The sequence below is a fragment of the Labrus bergylta genome, chromosome 19 (genome assembly GCF_963930695.1).
Source record: "Labrus bergylta chromosome 19, fLabBer1.1, whole genome shotgun sequence".
Lineage (NCBI taxonomy): Eukaryota > Metazoa > Chordata > Actinopteri > Labriformes > Labridae > Labrus > Labrus bergylta.
In genome coordinates, this window is record NC_089213.1 from 21289197 (window position 1) to 21303812 (window position 14616).

The window sequence follows — 14616 nt, forward strand, 5'->3', positions numbered from 1 at the left end:
CAAAGCTAAATTCAGATATAATGTTTTACATTGTGTCTATGCAAACTCTTGATGTACCAAGTTATTCCAAGGTGCTTGAAGTCATATTAGTTTCATGGTGAACCTGCTCGTCTCTGTATGGTTTCCCGCCCCTCCTTTACTACTTGACATGGCTCTTCGTGGCACGTATGCAATGGTGGCTGTGTGCTTGATCTGCCCTTTGCTCTTACTCCAGAAGAACATGAAAATGAAGCACACACTCACAGAACTAAAAAATGACATAAGCCCAATGGTTACTGCTATCAGTAATGTCTTTAAATCAATTGGTGGTTTCTGATTTCCATTCACACCTGAGGGGAAGAACCAGCCTTTGAGATGAGAGGGGTGTCTAAAAGACTTTGGAAAGGCTCGAACTTGCAGACTGGCAGGCAGGCTGGAATTCCCTGCTGCATTGGATGCCACACAGTGATACGTGCCGCTGTCTTGAGGTTGAGCAAAGCGAATCTCCAGCGAGCCATTAGAGAGAGCCCATATTCTCCCTGTGGATGATACAGGTTTTAGCTGTGGGTTCAGCCAGTAGACAGATGGCACAGGGTCACCTTCTGCATTGCAGTGAAACACCACAGTGTGTCCCTGATCCACTCTCACTTCTTGACGTTTCATGGTTAGAATACGGGCCGGTCGGCATGTAAGCACACCTGGGAGTTCATCTTCTCCGAGGTCTAGAAAATTCAAACCATGGAAGTGGACTGAGGCAGTGCAAATCGGTGAATTACCACCCAAATCTAGATTTGGTCGTATTTGCACCAGCCACAACAAACGACAGTCACATGCTAGGGGGTTGTTATCAAGTCCCAGATTTCTGAGAGTTCCCACTGACTGAAAAGCTTCTCTCTCCAGCGTGGTGAGAAGATTTCTGGATACATTCAGCACACTCAGATACAACAAACCCCTGAATGCTCCGATTTCAATACGAAGCAACGAACCCCCAACCAGATGAAGCTCTCGGAGGCGCAGCAGATCACCGAGCTGGTTCCCATGGATGTAAGTGATTGGATTAAAAGAAAGGTCGAGGAATACAAGATATACAAGATGATGAAGAGGTATGTAAGGGACAGCACTGAGGTTAGCGTGTTGAATGGTCAGAGATGTTAGGTTTAAGCCAAAGAGACTTCTTCCTGAGAGCGTCTCAAGCCAAGGGCAATCAGAAATTACAAGCTCTTTTAGACGCTCTAGATGTCGGAAAGAGTAATTCAGCAGCGTGGTGAGACCCAGTCGGTAAAGATAAAGACTTCTCAACCCGCCGAGCTGTGTAAGGGCCTCTGTCGGCACGGCAGTGAGGTTACAGCCATCAAGGTGAAGCTCTTGCAGACTTGCTAGTCCAGAGAAAGCTTGAGAAGAGATGAAAACTACATCATTATCTGCTGCTGTTAAAAACTGCAAAGCGGGCAAGTCACGGAAAGTAAAATCCAGAAAAACCAATATGTCATTGCTGCTTATGTCCAGAATTTTCAGTTTTGGCAACCCAGCAAACGCTCCAACAGGAATGAACTTAAGGTGGTTGCGAGCGAGATGCAGAGTTAGTAGATTTTGCAAGCCGAGGAAAGCCTCAACTTCAATTAAAACCAAATCATTATCTGACAAATCAAGGTGTAAAATGTGTGTTAACAACTGGAACTGTTGCTGAGCCAGCGCCTTGATCTTGTTATTTGTTAAGTTGAGTAGTTTGGCGTCTTTTGGGAGACCATCAGGCACTGTGATAAGTTGGCGATGAGAGCAGTTTGCCTCCAGCAGCACAGTGTTGCAGCGGCAGGGCTGAGGGCACGGCCAGCGTGTTTCCGATGTTAATGACACTCCTGCTGCTAAAAGGTACAGAGCTCCCCAGCACAGCCATCCATGGACTGCAATCTTCTCAAACATCTGGAGATCTGCCTGCATGAGAGAGAGAGACATCTGTAAAAAAACAAAACAAAAAAAAGAAAGTGATGATGATAAGGAAAGAAAGGGTGAATTACGACTTTCTGCAACACAAATACTGAGCTGAGCTGCAAGAAAGGGATAGGCAGTCGATATCCAGACAGCTGTTGATGGAGGGTCAAGAAAGCAAACGAAGATATTGTCAAATGTCAGATTTTAGTGCTGAATCATCCTTGTCAAACTGAAAAGATACGGAAGTAGCAGCTCCTGTATGCCATGGAAAAAGCCTGCAGTTAAGTCTTTTACAAAACGATTCAATACAGATCATTCTGATCATTTCAAAGCAGCGAAAAGCTTTTCTTTTTTTAACATTTAAGTTCATTGTTTTAATTTAATCATCTTTTCTCTGTTTTATTTTAATATCCTTCTACCTTTTTAGCTGAACATCATTTTGTATTTTCTGTGCAAAATGTGCTCTATGAAGGAAGCTTTTTTGCTTGCCTCCTTTATCCTTGTTTAACAAGAATAGAAAATAATAGAATAGAATAGAATAGAATACCCTTATTGTCATTGCATATAGTAACTCTAAATTTGCTGTGCTTCTCTTAGACAAAAAAAAAACAGCATTCACATCATATTCTGCCATGCATCCATAAAAGTATTTTAAAAGTGGTAAAACAAGTGTAGTGCATTCAGTGCAGTCTTGCATTCTCCCCTTCAATGCGCCTTTGCACCTCTGTACAGTAAGACACTTTGCAAGGATTAACTGTTTTCTCAATCGACTCATTTCTTGCAGCTCTAAACTGAAAGAAATTTCAGGAAGCTGCCCTGTTTACCGACCCCAATCAGAGGGAGTAGAAGGCGTCCCATAGATGGTAATCAGGGATTTCTATTAGTCTTGTGATAGCATACAAACAAATGGTTTTGACGGTACCAAAAAAGTCTACACAGTCTATTTTAAATGGACAATTCATTATAATCTACCACCATTTGATGCTATCTTAATATACCGTTGAAAGGAATTGATTGTGACTGGTTGTGTGTGGCAGATTTAAGTTGGGTCTTATGTACGCACTGTTAACCTTTAATGGCAGATTTAAATCACTATCCGTTTAAACTCTGACCTCTAAAACACTAGCAGCAATTGCAATGCAATTAGCACAGCTAATCCCTGTCTATTTAACATTGTAGATCAGTTCTTAACCATTTAACTGCTGTGTATCGAGTGACAAATGTGTCTTCACAACATTAACTGACTCTCCTCTGTTTTGTTCTCATTTGTTTTCGTTTCACCACACATCCACGAGGCTCTGGTGGTGTGGATCATTCAAAATCCACTAAACGCCACCGGGAACAAATAGACATTAAAACAAGAACAGGTAATGAACTTACTTTGTTTTTATTTTATTGATGTTATTTGAAAGCACAAATATAGAGAAAGAGTCGGCCTGAAAAACAAGACATTACATGAGGGACTCAACCGTTCAATTATCTGTTGGTCCTCAATTACTGTAAACATCATTCCTCATAGGCACATTTTTTGTATTGTGTTTTTAAAGGTATTGCAGTTGATAAGTAGACTAAAAGGATATTAAAACATTTATTTTTGACTATTTGAATGCGTTGCAACTGGCATGACTTGAAAATCTTTTGGTTAATCCAAAGCTAGCGTTGATTTGATTTTGGGACAATATACCTGAACTCTAGGATTGATGGGATGATGTTTTTGTGCAGACATTTTCTATCAAGTGTTAAGCTCCACTGAGTTAAAGATCATATTCTCTGTTTTAGTGTATCCTATGTTTCTGTCAAACCCAAGAAGTAAGATTTATGAATCTTGATGTTTCAGAGAGAAATGTGTATAATCAGCTCCCTCTGCTCTCTGTCTTAATGCTATAGGCTTCATAAAATGTCTCATATGTTTTTCAATTACTGTCTTGGTCTCAAAATGTAGTCATTTTTTGAACCTTTCAAGTTTGATATTGCTTTTAAAAACTAAACAACAACCAAGTTTTGCAGCAGAACAAGGTCAAACTTTGGAGTTTGCATTAAGATGTTTTATCTACAGATTCAGAGCAATGACTGTTCATTTAACTGAAGAATAACTACTGTTCATTTAACTGACATTAAAAGACAAATAGTAGTGCGAAGTGAAGGAGTTAAATTAACCCTTGGACTGATTTAAAACACGTAGATGTCAACATCATCAAAGGACCTTGCTTTATTGAAACGTTTTCAAAATATACCACTAGGGGGCGGCAGAAGCAAAACTTATACTCCAGGGCAAGAGTAAGGTCCAGTATTTTGAAAACTGTTTGGAAACAAATGGTAAATGGTTGTCCAGTCAAAGTCAAAATGTTATCAGACTTGTATAACTACAAAACTATTCAAATATAATTGTATGTAAAAACCTATCAACATGTTTAAGATGTATAATTCTGAAAGTGAATAATATGAGGAAGCCAACAAACTGTAAGCCTTTCAAAAAATGCTGTCATCAGCTCATCATAAAATGTGTGACTCACTGAAATGTGCTGTTTAAGTTGTCCAGAGAGTGCTGATAAAAAAAACACCTTCAAGTGTGAAGCCACCCTTTGTTTTGGCAGCTCTCCTCATGCAGAATTTGAGAGTATAGGGACGATTTAAAAAAGCCAAACAGCAGGACAGATTTCTCTTAAATCTGTGACCATTATGCAGGACAAACTGCTGATGTGCATGAATGCATGATGTGCTTTACAGGTGAGTAGTTCTTAGAGCCTTAGAGCTTGATTTTCCATTTTTAATAGGCTATATATCCCATTATTTTTTAAACTTTTTTTTTGCTTGTAGACATGATTTTTGCAAGCATATATGTATATAGGCATATGTAAATGAGATAAAATCATCCTGTAGTGTATCCAACATCATATTTCAAATGAGATATTTTCTTCCTGACAGTTATGTAGCTGGGGAAATATTGTCAAATCTAACTGATAGAGATGACAGCGGCTCCCCCGAGCAGTGACTGATGGAGTCTACTCCTAAATTCCTGAGGGAGCGCACATGCTCAAGGTGAAAATAATGCGTAAAGGTGAAATCACAGTTATTTACTATTGCCTGAGAGCCTGAATATATACAATACAAATGATGCTGTAATGAAAGGGTGAATATTTTTGTAATCATGAGTGAAAATTGAAAATGAAATAGTTTAACTCACCCTCTCTTTAATCTGGCACGCTTGTCATTGTGAGAGTTCCATTTTGATAATTTTGCAGTGAGAAAAAAGGGAGAAATTTCAGGTGTTTTTCTTTTCTTTTTTACCTGAAATTGTCCCTAACTTCAATTTGTGGTCTGTCAGGTCCAGCTCTTAACCTGCTGTTGTTATAAAATAAATCCAAACCAAGCCTGCAACATGAGAGAAGCACATAGACAAATTACAGTAAGAAAGCTTCATTCTCCTTTTATGAGTTTTTAGGGTTTCAGCAGCTCAGTTCCCCTGTTGCTTTGCCGTCCTCATGGCAACAACAATCTGGCTGTGTACTTGCGGGAGCTTGTTGCATGCTGGGGGATTATATGCACAAGATCCTGGCCTGTATCCAGCACGCTGCACTGGATGACAGGAGGAAGTCAGGCATGGGTAAGCCAAATACTGAGAATCAGAAGCAACACACAGATGGAAATGAATTTAAGAGCTGACACTTAAAGATAAAAGAATGCCTTTTTAGCCGTACTGTCTGTCAGCTATTTGAAGGTTGGATACAGGTCGAGCCACATTTCTTATTTTACAAGTGACAAATAGATGCTTGCATCTAAGACTGAACATTACTATTTCATTAAAAAAATTAAGCAATGACATATTGCGTTCCCATTGTTCTGTTTCACATTAATGTAATTGAGATTTACAGGAAAATCTCCCTAAATCTCCCTGCATTTGGGAAGAACAATTTGTTAAAAGTGTAGGTTGTATTTTTTACTATTTACACTTTAGAATCAAGTGTTATTCCCCTTTTTTTACTCTGAAGATATAAACAGCAACAAAACGGGTGTGCTGATTTTCATCATCACGTCTCCACTCTTCTTTCTAACCTTTTGCAGGCTAATTCATTACAGATGTTTTTTCCAGCTATGATTCTTTTGAATTATGCAACCAGATTTAATAGCAGATTTGAATGTGTTCCTACCACTGGCAATACAAATTACAATATATGTGTGTGTGTGTGCTCTGGTTTGCACCATAAAACCATATCATTATATTATCGTGTTGTGTTTTCATCCCTGAATGACATTACAAGCCTTCCATATTTGAGTAATTGAATTTGGCTTGTTTGTTTTTTGACTCCTGCCCCAGCTGTGCTGCCAAAGCAGATGTTATGAGAGTAAATGATAAGAGACCTAATTCTCAACTTTCTCTTGTTCCAAATCATTCTTTAAAGTGCTGGACGTCAGCATATTGCCTCCCTGGTGTGTGGCTGTAGCCTGCCTTCCAAATGCTTAAGAATTAATTGTCAAATCTGCCATGAACAACAACAACAAACCCTACAGCTAAGTTTGCCTATTATACACCAGGAAGGGACCTAAAATGTACAATATAGCTACAGTACAGTTTATTGTCTCTCCTTTGAAATTCCCAATGATTTCTCCCTAAAGTCTGGATTTCTTCCACTATATTGATGTTGAACCATTAAGTATTCTATATGTTCTTTTTCATACAACAATAACCGGATGTGAATTGCTACAACATGTTACCTGAATAAAAATGCTTAAAATGTGACTTTATTTTCAGAGAATTGTTCCCCTATGATCTACTCTTTCAAAATGTGATTCACTGACTGTTTGCTCTGTAAATTGGGCAAACTGATGAATGCATTTCTCCATTTGGGATAAAGCTACTAACTACCCCCACACTGCTCCACCATTTGAACAACTCACTCCCTATTCAATGGATTAAACATTATAAACCAACAAGGTATTTGAGTAGTTGTCTCTGTTCTCAGTTGCAGTAATATGATATGTGTCGACAGAAAAGGTGCATGATCACCGCAGAAGAAGAGTCTATGCTGAGTCAGGACCTCACCATCTGTTACCTCAGGGAACCTGCGCTAATCAGCAGATCTTCGTCCAACCCCGGTTTCAGGGAGAAAAACTCTGTGCTGATGCCAAATACAGGCGCTGCAAAATGTAAGATCCTAATTACATAATATCCTCCTGTCTTATTAGCATCATATTCAATCTTTCATTATTGTTTTGTCAGCTGCACTTTACAGAATCAGCTCTTATAGGAGTTTTTAATGTCCTATTTATGTAAAGTGATGCAGGAGAAAGCTCTGTATTGATTATACTGGATCACAGTGCAGGTTTTCGATACTGTAGACCACATTTTATTGGTTGAAAGGTTCAGGCATATCTGGTTGGGTATTTCTGGTTCAGCTTTAGACTGTTTCTTCTCTGTTATCAGACAGGACATTCTCTGTTACAGGTGACAATTATACCTTTCTAAATAAATCCCTGGTTTGTGGAGTTCCCCATGGTTCTGTCCTGAGCCCAATTTTTTTTTTTTTGCCTTGAACACCATTTTTATTTTTCTCACATATTTTCCACCACAATTGGTTTTACTTTTTGCGTATGTGTAACATGTAACTTTTTTCACTTCCACCTCTGGTAGTGACGGGTATTTCTGGCCTCTGCAGCTGTTTGTAAATTAGATTCACATGACAAGCCTGTGAGTAGATGCTCTGTAAAACAGAGAACAAAAATGAGCAGTGTGTGTGAGGAGAAACTTCTGTAAACTTCCTCTTTTAAGTGTGAAGGGTTTTTTTGGCTCGCTAACATTTATGCACTTTTCTTAACGGAACATTACCCTGCTGATCATTCTGCAACAAGGTAAAATCAAAGTGTTTATTCTTCTCTATAGTAATGTAAGCATGTTTGGCTGTGATCTTTATCGGATACGTGTCAAAGGTTAAAGTTAAATTGTTTGTATGGATTGTGCTTTATGAGGGTAAAGATTTGAAGGAGAAAAAGACAAGAGATTACAGTTAAAAAACTTCTTCTTTTGAACGGGAACAAATCTTTTAAATTCTCCGATGCTTGAGCACAGCCTGTGCCTTTTGAAATTGTTATTTGACTTTCACATGAAGTTTTATAGGCTTCCCTTTGCTATGTTGTGGCTCTAGACTGGAATAGAGAAGAACAGTTCAAATGAACAACATGAATAGTCTACTGAAGAAAGACTTCTTAAAGAATGGGATGCCGGCACGTATACTTTGGGGAATTTGACTTTTTAAACTAAAGTCTCCTGAGAGTTTGAATTGAGTGTTCGAAATTCTCTTACTGGTTTGACACACTTAACTTTGCTTGTTATGGTGTAAGAGGTGCTGCAACTCAAGGTTAGTTTCTTAATCACCCAGTGAAGAGCTGCAGGTGTTTAGTTGGGGGAATTTGACTTTGAGTTCAAATTGAACACTTTTTAAGATCTACTTCAAAAAATTATCTAAATTCATATTTGATGACTCAAAGTCAGTGTGCAGAAGATTTTCTAATCAGACCATGAAGCTGGGTTTAAAAGATCATAGAAGATAATATGTAAAGACATCGGTGAATAAAAGGATCAATAAACTTTTTTATAGCCTGGTTGTAGCTTTAACTGGAAGACAGCTCATAAGCTCAACCCTGGTCTGGTAAAAGTAAGACATGAGGAAAGAATGAATATGGAGCCAGTTAAGCAAGAAATGTGTGTACAGAACCAGTAAGTATGGCGTTACAATGGTAGTAAGTATAAACAATAATAATTCTGCCAAACCAACAGTCTGGACAACTCATTTCTAGTGACAAATAGGCTACCAAAAAATTAAAGATAAAACTATCTCAGCAACTAACTTTGTTGTTAATCCACCAACTTCTTTGATGGCTAATCATTTTTTATTTGTCTGCTTGAAGAATGTGGTTAGTTACATTATCTTTTTTATCTTTGTAGGATGCACACTCTGTGTGCCATGTTGCTTCTGGTCTCCCTGGATCTCAGCCACTCTTCTTCTACTGCCTTACGTAAATTGTGGGAAGATTGGACAGTAAAACATCACAAGGTGTATGATAATCAGGTGAGAGAGTGAAAACATCATTTCCTCTTTCTATTTACAGACACATATAGAAACACAAACGGTGAGATCATGGAGTCTGTGTTTTTGTTTCAGACTGAGGTCGTTTTCAGGAGAGCGGTTTGGGAGAAGAACGTGCTGTTAGTGTTGAGGCACAATCAGGAGGCCTCAGCAGGGAAACACAGTTTCAGGATGGGACTCAATCATCTGGCTGACATGGTACCAATCTACTCTGAGGAAACAGTTTGTGTTTTCAGTCTCCTCCCGCTCCTTTTCATGTCTTAAATATTAGTCTGAACATGAATAGTCCTGAACAGGAATGTATCAAAGCAATAACGCAAAAAAAGTATTTTAACGGTTTCTTTACCTGCTTAAACTTACTGCAATAACTCCATAAATGACCAAAAACTTGTTCATTTAAACATAATGGAGGTTTAGAGTTAATATGAGAATAGCAGTATAGAGGAAAACACCAGCTGTTTGGATTGCAGTGGGTGTTAACCAAAAGTGCAGTAAAGTCAAATGTCAAGAAGAAAACAAGATAAAAAAGTTCTCAGCCGTTATTCTGGTCACTAGATTCAACCACCTCTGCTGCCCTCGAGCTTATATTCACATTACAAATGATAACTTCTTTTTATTTACTGATAACTAAAATCATTTTTACTTATTGGTAATTTCAGATTTTCTAATCAATCACATATTATTTTTCTCCCACCACTTTGTAATAGCAACCATGACCTTGAGCTAAGCACAACAGTGGGTAACTGTTTTTATTTTATCCATGCAGTGACTCTCCTGCCAAATACACAACTTTGATACATTTTGGATGTTTGTTTGGTCTAATCAGAGTTTTACGTGGGCTAGAAATGGGCACTTTTTAAGTAAGTTAAACAAGCACTGGATAGGTCCTTGGTGAAGCTTAAAAAATGTTCTTGGCTCCAGTCAGATATATCCTTTGGCCCCCATAAACTGGTTAGTGCACACACACCATGTCTCAAAACTAACAAAAGTAGCTTTGTGCCAACATGAAGGATTCCTCTATAGCTCAATAATGAAATATTATTCATCAAACAGAAAAAGTACACGTCAGAGGGATTTTCTGATGACCAACTAAGAGGAATGCTTGATCACCATGCCATTATTTAGAACAGAAATGTATTAGAGCGCCTTCTGGTGGATAAAAAATACATGACATGAAACATTTTAGTACTGAAGAGTAGCCCTCATTAACTGGATCGTAATCCATCCTGGTACCACTGCCGACATGTGCTTTTCATTACAACGCTGCAGTCACACTCATTGACCTCTGCTGGTGAGAGAAGCATGTTACTGACCAACACTGTTAATCTGCATCTAAACCCTCTGCTGCTGGATTTCAACCCAAACCTATAGAGCAGCTCTAATCTTCTCTTTTACCATCTGATGAATTTAATCCAACATAGCACGGACAATCTGGACAATCAGGACATAAAGTACATCTGGGGATGCCAAAAAACTTACATAAAGGTTTACGTACACCAAACTGGTACAACATGTCTGGAACATAAAGAACCACAGCAGAACTGTGGGCCAAACCTGTTTTGAGTGAAGTTATCGAAAAACGCTTTTAGTTGTGACTATAATGAGTGTGAGATCGATGAAAAAGGAATAATTTCATTAATTTTATGCACAAAAAAGCTGTTACTGAAAGTACAGTATGTCCCAGAGAGAGGACAACTTAACTTGAAGATACAAAAGAGCCCGGATGAAATGATCTTCATTTTTTAGAGAAAAAAAAGGTTTTAATGAGATTATAAAACTGTGATGAAAGTCAAAATAGGAACATACTGTTGACAGAGGAGGACTGCACGCTGATTAAAATGATTAAAACCAAATGATGCTCGGTTCTGCATCAGAAGTTCCTGTATTTAGAGGCAAAAGTTCCCTCATGATCAAGCTCAGGGGAACTTGGTGTTAACTTAATGACCGTATCAAAGAGGTTTAGGGACACCTGCAAAAAAAGAAAAACTTCCAAAGACATGAGAATCAAACTTTTAAAAAGAAAAAAAAGGGTCAGTGGTGTGCATGGAGGAACTTGGTGTTTTTTGAAAAAGATCCCTTTTTGTTGTCAGATAGCACTTAGACTACAAACACCTTTGGAGGATTTTTTAAAGGCTTGATCTGAATTTAAAGATTTAAGGCACAGATTCAAAGATGTGTATTGTGTACTTAAAGTGCTGAAAATACAAAATATAGGCATGTTGAATGTGTATAAAGTAAGAACTCTTATCAGGAGGCCAACATTACGATTTTACATTATACCATCCTGTGTATTTCATATATTTATAAAAACTTTTTTCTATAAAGACAGCTGAGGAGATCAATGAGAAACTGAATGGTCTGAAGCTGGAAGATCCATCAAACTTCAGAAACGGCTCTTTAAAGGAAGTCAGCAGCGTATCGATACCTCAGAGTGTGGACTGGAGGAAGAGCGGCCTGGTCAGTCCGGTCCAGAACCAGGCGAGTGATAATCTAAGATCTGTTATTTTTCAAAATGTGGGAATAAGAACAATGGCATGACAGTCAGTGGCACTAAACATGATTTGATTTCTTTTAAGGGGATGTGTGGGTCATGCTGGGCCTTCAGCTCTGTGGGGGCTCTGGAGGGTCAGATGAAGAAGCGGACAGGAGTTCTGGTTCCTCTGAGTCCACAGAACCTGGTGGACTGCAGTTTCGTGGATGGAAACCGTGGCTGCAGAGGAGGATTCATCTCTAAAGCCTTCGGATACATCATCCGCAACCAAGGGATCGACTCAGAGAGCTTCTACCCGTACGAACACCAGGTCGTCCTCAGCATGAGAAACCACAATTAACTTTAGATAAACTGTCAGGTTTAAGAAAACTTGACCCACTTATATGTTACGTGTCATTTCCTCCAGTTCATTGTTTCCTCGTCTTTCCCTTCTTGTTTTTTTTGCTCTCAGTTATTAATACTACAAATTAGACGTATCATCAGATTTAATCCTAATTTAAAAAAAAAGAAGCTTTTCTATATTTCATTTGCTTTATAAGTAGCCCATGATTCCATTGTTTGTAACAATAAAACATCAGTTTCAGCACATTTTACCAATGTAACTATGTTTTTATTAAAGAGTCTTGTTTAAGAGGAAGTGATATTAGAATGTTTCTTTTGCACCATTACTGTAAATAAATCATAAATTCTGACTTCATACCAATTCAGGAAGCACTGTTAATGATGTATTCCTCTTATCTGATTTGCAGAATGGGAAGTGTCGTTATTCCGTCACAGGAAAAGCCGGTTACTGCTCTGATTTCCACATCCTCCCATATGGAGATGAGAAGACTCTGAAGGCCGTCGTGGCATCAGTCGGTCCAGTGTCTGTGGCTGTGAACGCCATGCTGAAATCTTTTCATCTCTATAGAGGAGGTGAGGCTGCACCACTTTGACTGAGAGGTTAACATGCAAAGAGAAGTTAAATAACATTTCATGGTTTGGTTCTGTAGTTGTGGATCTTGGTTAGGGTTGGCAGTGGCAGCGTGACATTTATGCCTGACAGTGTGTTATCAACTATATTATGCCATGAAATAAAAGTTAACCTGAAGACATTCTGTGTTTGCATCTTTCCCTAATGAAGAACTTTTTTAACTGGAAAAAGAATTGGATCCATACAAGAACAAGTGATTTCTAGGGGAACAAACTGTAATATTTCAGAGTTTTTCTTCAACATGTCACTTTTATAAAAACGTGATATGAATATAAAGTGATCACTTTCTCAGAACCTTTATAAAAGGCCCTCACTCTGCAGTCAAACAACGTTACTCTGCTGGAATATTCATACTTCAGCTGTAGAATTTCTATTAAATTTAATTGAATGTTAAAAGTTTCAAAGATGGACCACATTTTCCCTTTTCTAAACAGATAGATAATGCCATATTTTCAAGAGGCTCAAGGCCTAGATTTTTGTTAAAATCATATTTAGAGAGCAAAATACTTTATTTACCCTACTGTACCTTTGCTTTTAAACAGAAAGGCACTGGTAAGTTAAATCAATGATTGGTTGCATTTTAAAATGTTACTACTTACTTCAATCTTATGGAAACTATAAACTCTGCTTTGTGTGGCACAACCTGTTCATAAAATGTGTTCATTATTCCACTTCTGTAACGTGTCCGCTGTATTTAACCAATAGACTGTAAGCAGCTATAAACACAGCGATAACAGGAGTGAATTTAAAGTGTGATGTTCCAGTTAAATAAGTCAAGTTGACAACAGAGCCTAAACTAAAACCTGTGTTGAAAACTTTCCCATTCCAAAAAATCACTTAAACTATTTATCATTCCCCCCTAAATGATCTGATATCAGACGTTATTCAGCTGTCATGCAGGTTCATAGAAGAGATTCCATTATTTTTCGTATATTTTTTTATCTTTTTAACCTTATGTGTCTTTCAGGTTTGTACAACGTTCCCAGCTGCAATCCCCGCTTGACCAATCACGCCGTGCTGGTCGTGGGCTACGGCAGAGACCAAGGACAGGACTTCTGGCTTGTGAAAAACAGGTATGTTTTTTCTCACATTTCAGAATATGAATGTCTAACCCCACATGGTAAAACAAAGGATGACTTCTACACATGTGAACAAAATATAGTGTAACTGTTTTGCTTTTTTTCATTCCAGTTGGGGAACCACGTGGGGAGAAGACGGCTTCATTCGGATCGCCAGAAACAAGAAGAATCTCTGTGGCATTGCCAGCTTTGCAGTCTACCCCACGCTGTGAAAATGTCACCTGTGTCCTTCATTATCAGAGCAGGACTTAAGTTATTTTGTTTACCGGGGGGGGGGGGGGGCAGTTTGTTGTCATGTTTAACAGTGGTCATGTTTAAGCTATACTACAATTAAAAACTAAGCCAAAAAGAGTTTTCAGTGTCATTCAGTAAATTACTTTACTAGTCTAAATAACTTTGAATGTTTAAGTAATCGATTAAAAAATGTCTGTAAAGAAAGAACAGAGACTGTGTCCCTTTAAAAATGTTTTGGTCACATAACTGAACTGAGAGCCTGTAATGTTATTATATAACAGGATACAATACGATTAAGAGATATCAGCCTGACAATGTTTTTTATCTATAAGAAATATAAGAATCACGTCATGTTCACTTATGTATCTCGTAGTCATCCTTTGTCCAAGGAGTTGAAGTTGCTGCCATCTGGCTGCAGATTCAGCCTGCCGGCATGTAGGGCAAGCAGACTGAGAAACTAATTTGTCCCTGCTCTCATCGCCTTTTTAAATGAATAATGGTGTTGCTTTTCATCTGTGTTTTTTATCTATTGTAATGAATGAATTGTCCTTTCTTATATGGTATGCTGATTGCTGGCTGTATCTTACTGCTGACTGCAAAACAAATTGCCCTCTCACAACAATAATAAAGACAACCTTGACCCTCACTTAGTCAGATAGATGACATTGACATCATTTGAATATTTCATCATGAAGTGTTATTTGGTATTGACGATTTAAAAAGAAATCTAAGTCTAAAAATACCACTGTTGAGTTCAGTCCATTATTTTAGCCTCCTTTGACCTACCTTCACTCTATATTTAATTTAAAAATTACAAACTGCACACTACAACAGCATCAACAGACAGAC

At 38.2% G+C, this 14616-nt stretch overlaps 2 protein-coding genes across 4 annotated transcripts in view; one reads left to right on the plus strand and one right to left on the minus strand.

The window, feature by feature from the left end:
- The window catches only part of LOC109984491 (leucine-rich repeat and immunoglobulin-like domain-containing nogo receptor-interacting protein 1), a 6557-nt gene extending 1131 nt beyond the window's left edge, over positions 1-5426 (minus strand). Inside the window, exons 1-2 of one of the 2 annotated variants that reach the window (XM_065948532.1) lie at positions 5093-5426; positions 1-1911 (exon numbers count right to left, since the gene is read on the minus strand). The exon at positions 1-1911 is cut by the window's left edge and continues 1131 nt beyond it. In XM_065948532.1, the coding sequence (XP_065804604.1) occupies positions 82-1899 (1818 nt within the window). In that variant the 5' untranslated portion in view covers positions 1900-1911; positions 5093-5426 and the 3' untranslated portion in view covers positions 1-81. Of the gene's footprint in view, positions 1933-5092 lie in introns of both variants that reach the window. The other variant, XM_020634673.3, reaches the window with a different exon arrangement.
- Positions 5427-6930: 1504 nt separating this feature from the next.
- Positions 6931-14413, plus strand: ctss1 (cathepsin S, ortholog 1). Of its 2 annotated transcripts, none has more exons than XM_065948556.1 (8): positions 6931-7053; positions 8849-8972; positions 9066-9188; positions 11316-11468; positions 11567-11791; positions 12231-12396; positions 13422-13527; positions 13646-14413. In XM_065948556.1, coding segments are annotated over exons 1-8 (999 nt in total). In that variant the 5' UTR covers positions 6931-7051; the 3' UTR covers positions 13746-14413. The 2 variants fall into 2 exon arrangements, with proteins under 2 accessions (XP_065804628.1, XP_020490363.1); XM_020634707.3 differs by lacking the exon at positions 6931-7053 and adding an exon at positions 7581-7755.
- The last annotated feature ends 203 nt before the right edge of the window (positions 14414-14616 follow it).

What these genes read in the sequence shown, in the direction of transcription:
- ctss1 (XM_065948556.1), top strand. An exon ending in TCAGTCCGGTCCAGAACCAG is followed by an intron (nt 11,469 to 11,566) that starts GCGAGTGATAAT and finishes ATTTCTTTTAAG; the next exon opens with GGGATGTGTGGGTCATGCTG. An exon ending in TTCTGGCTTGTGAAAAACAG is followed by an intron (nt 13,528 to 13,645) that starts GTATGTTTTTTC and finishes TTTTCATTCCAG; the next exon opens with TTGGGGAACCACGTGGGGAG.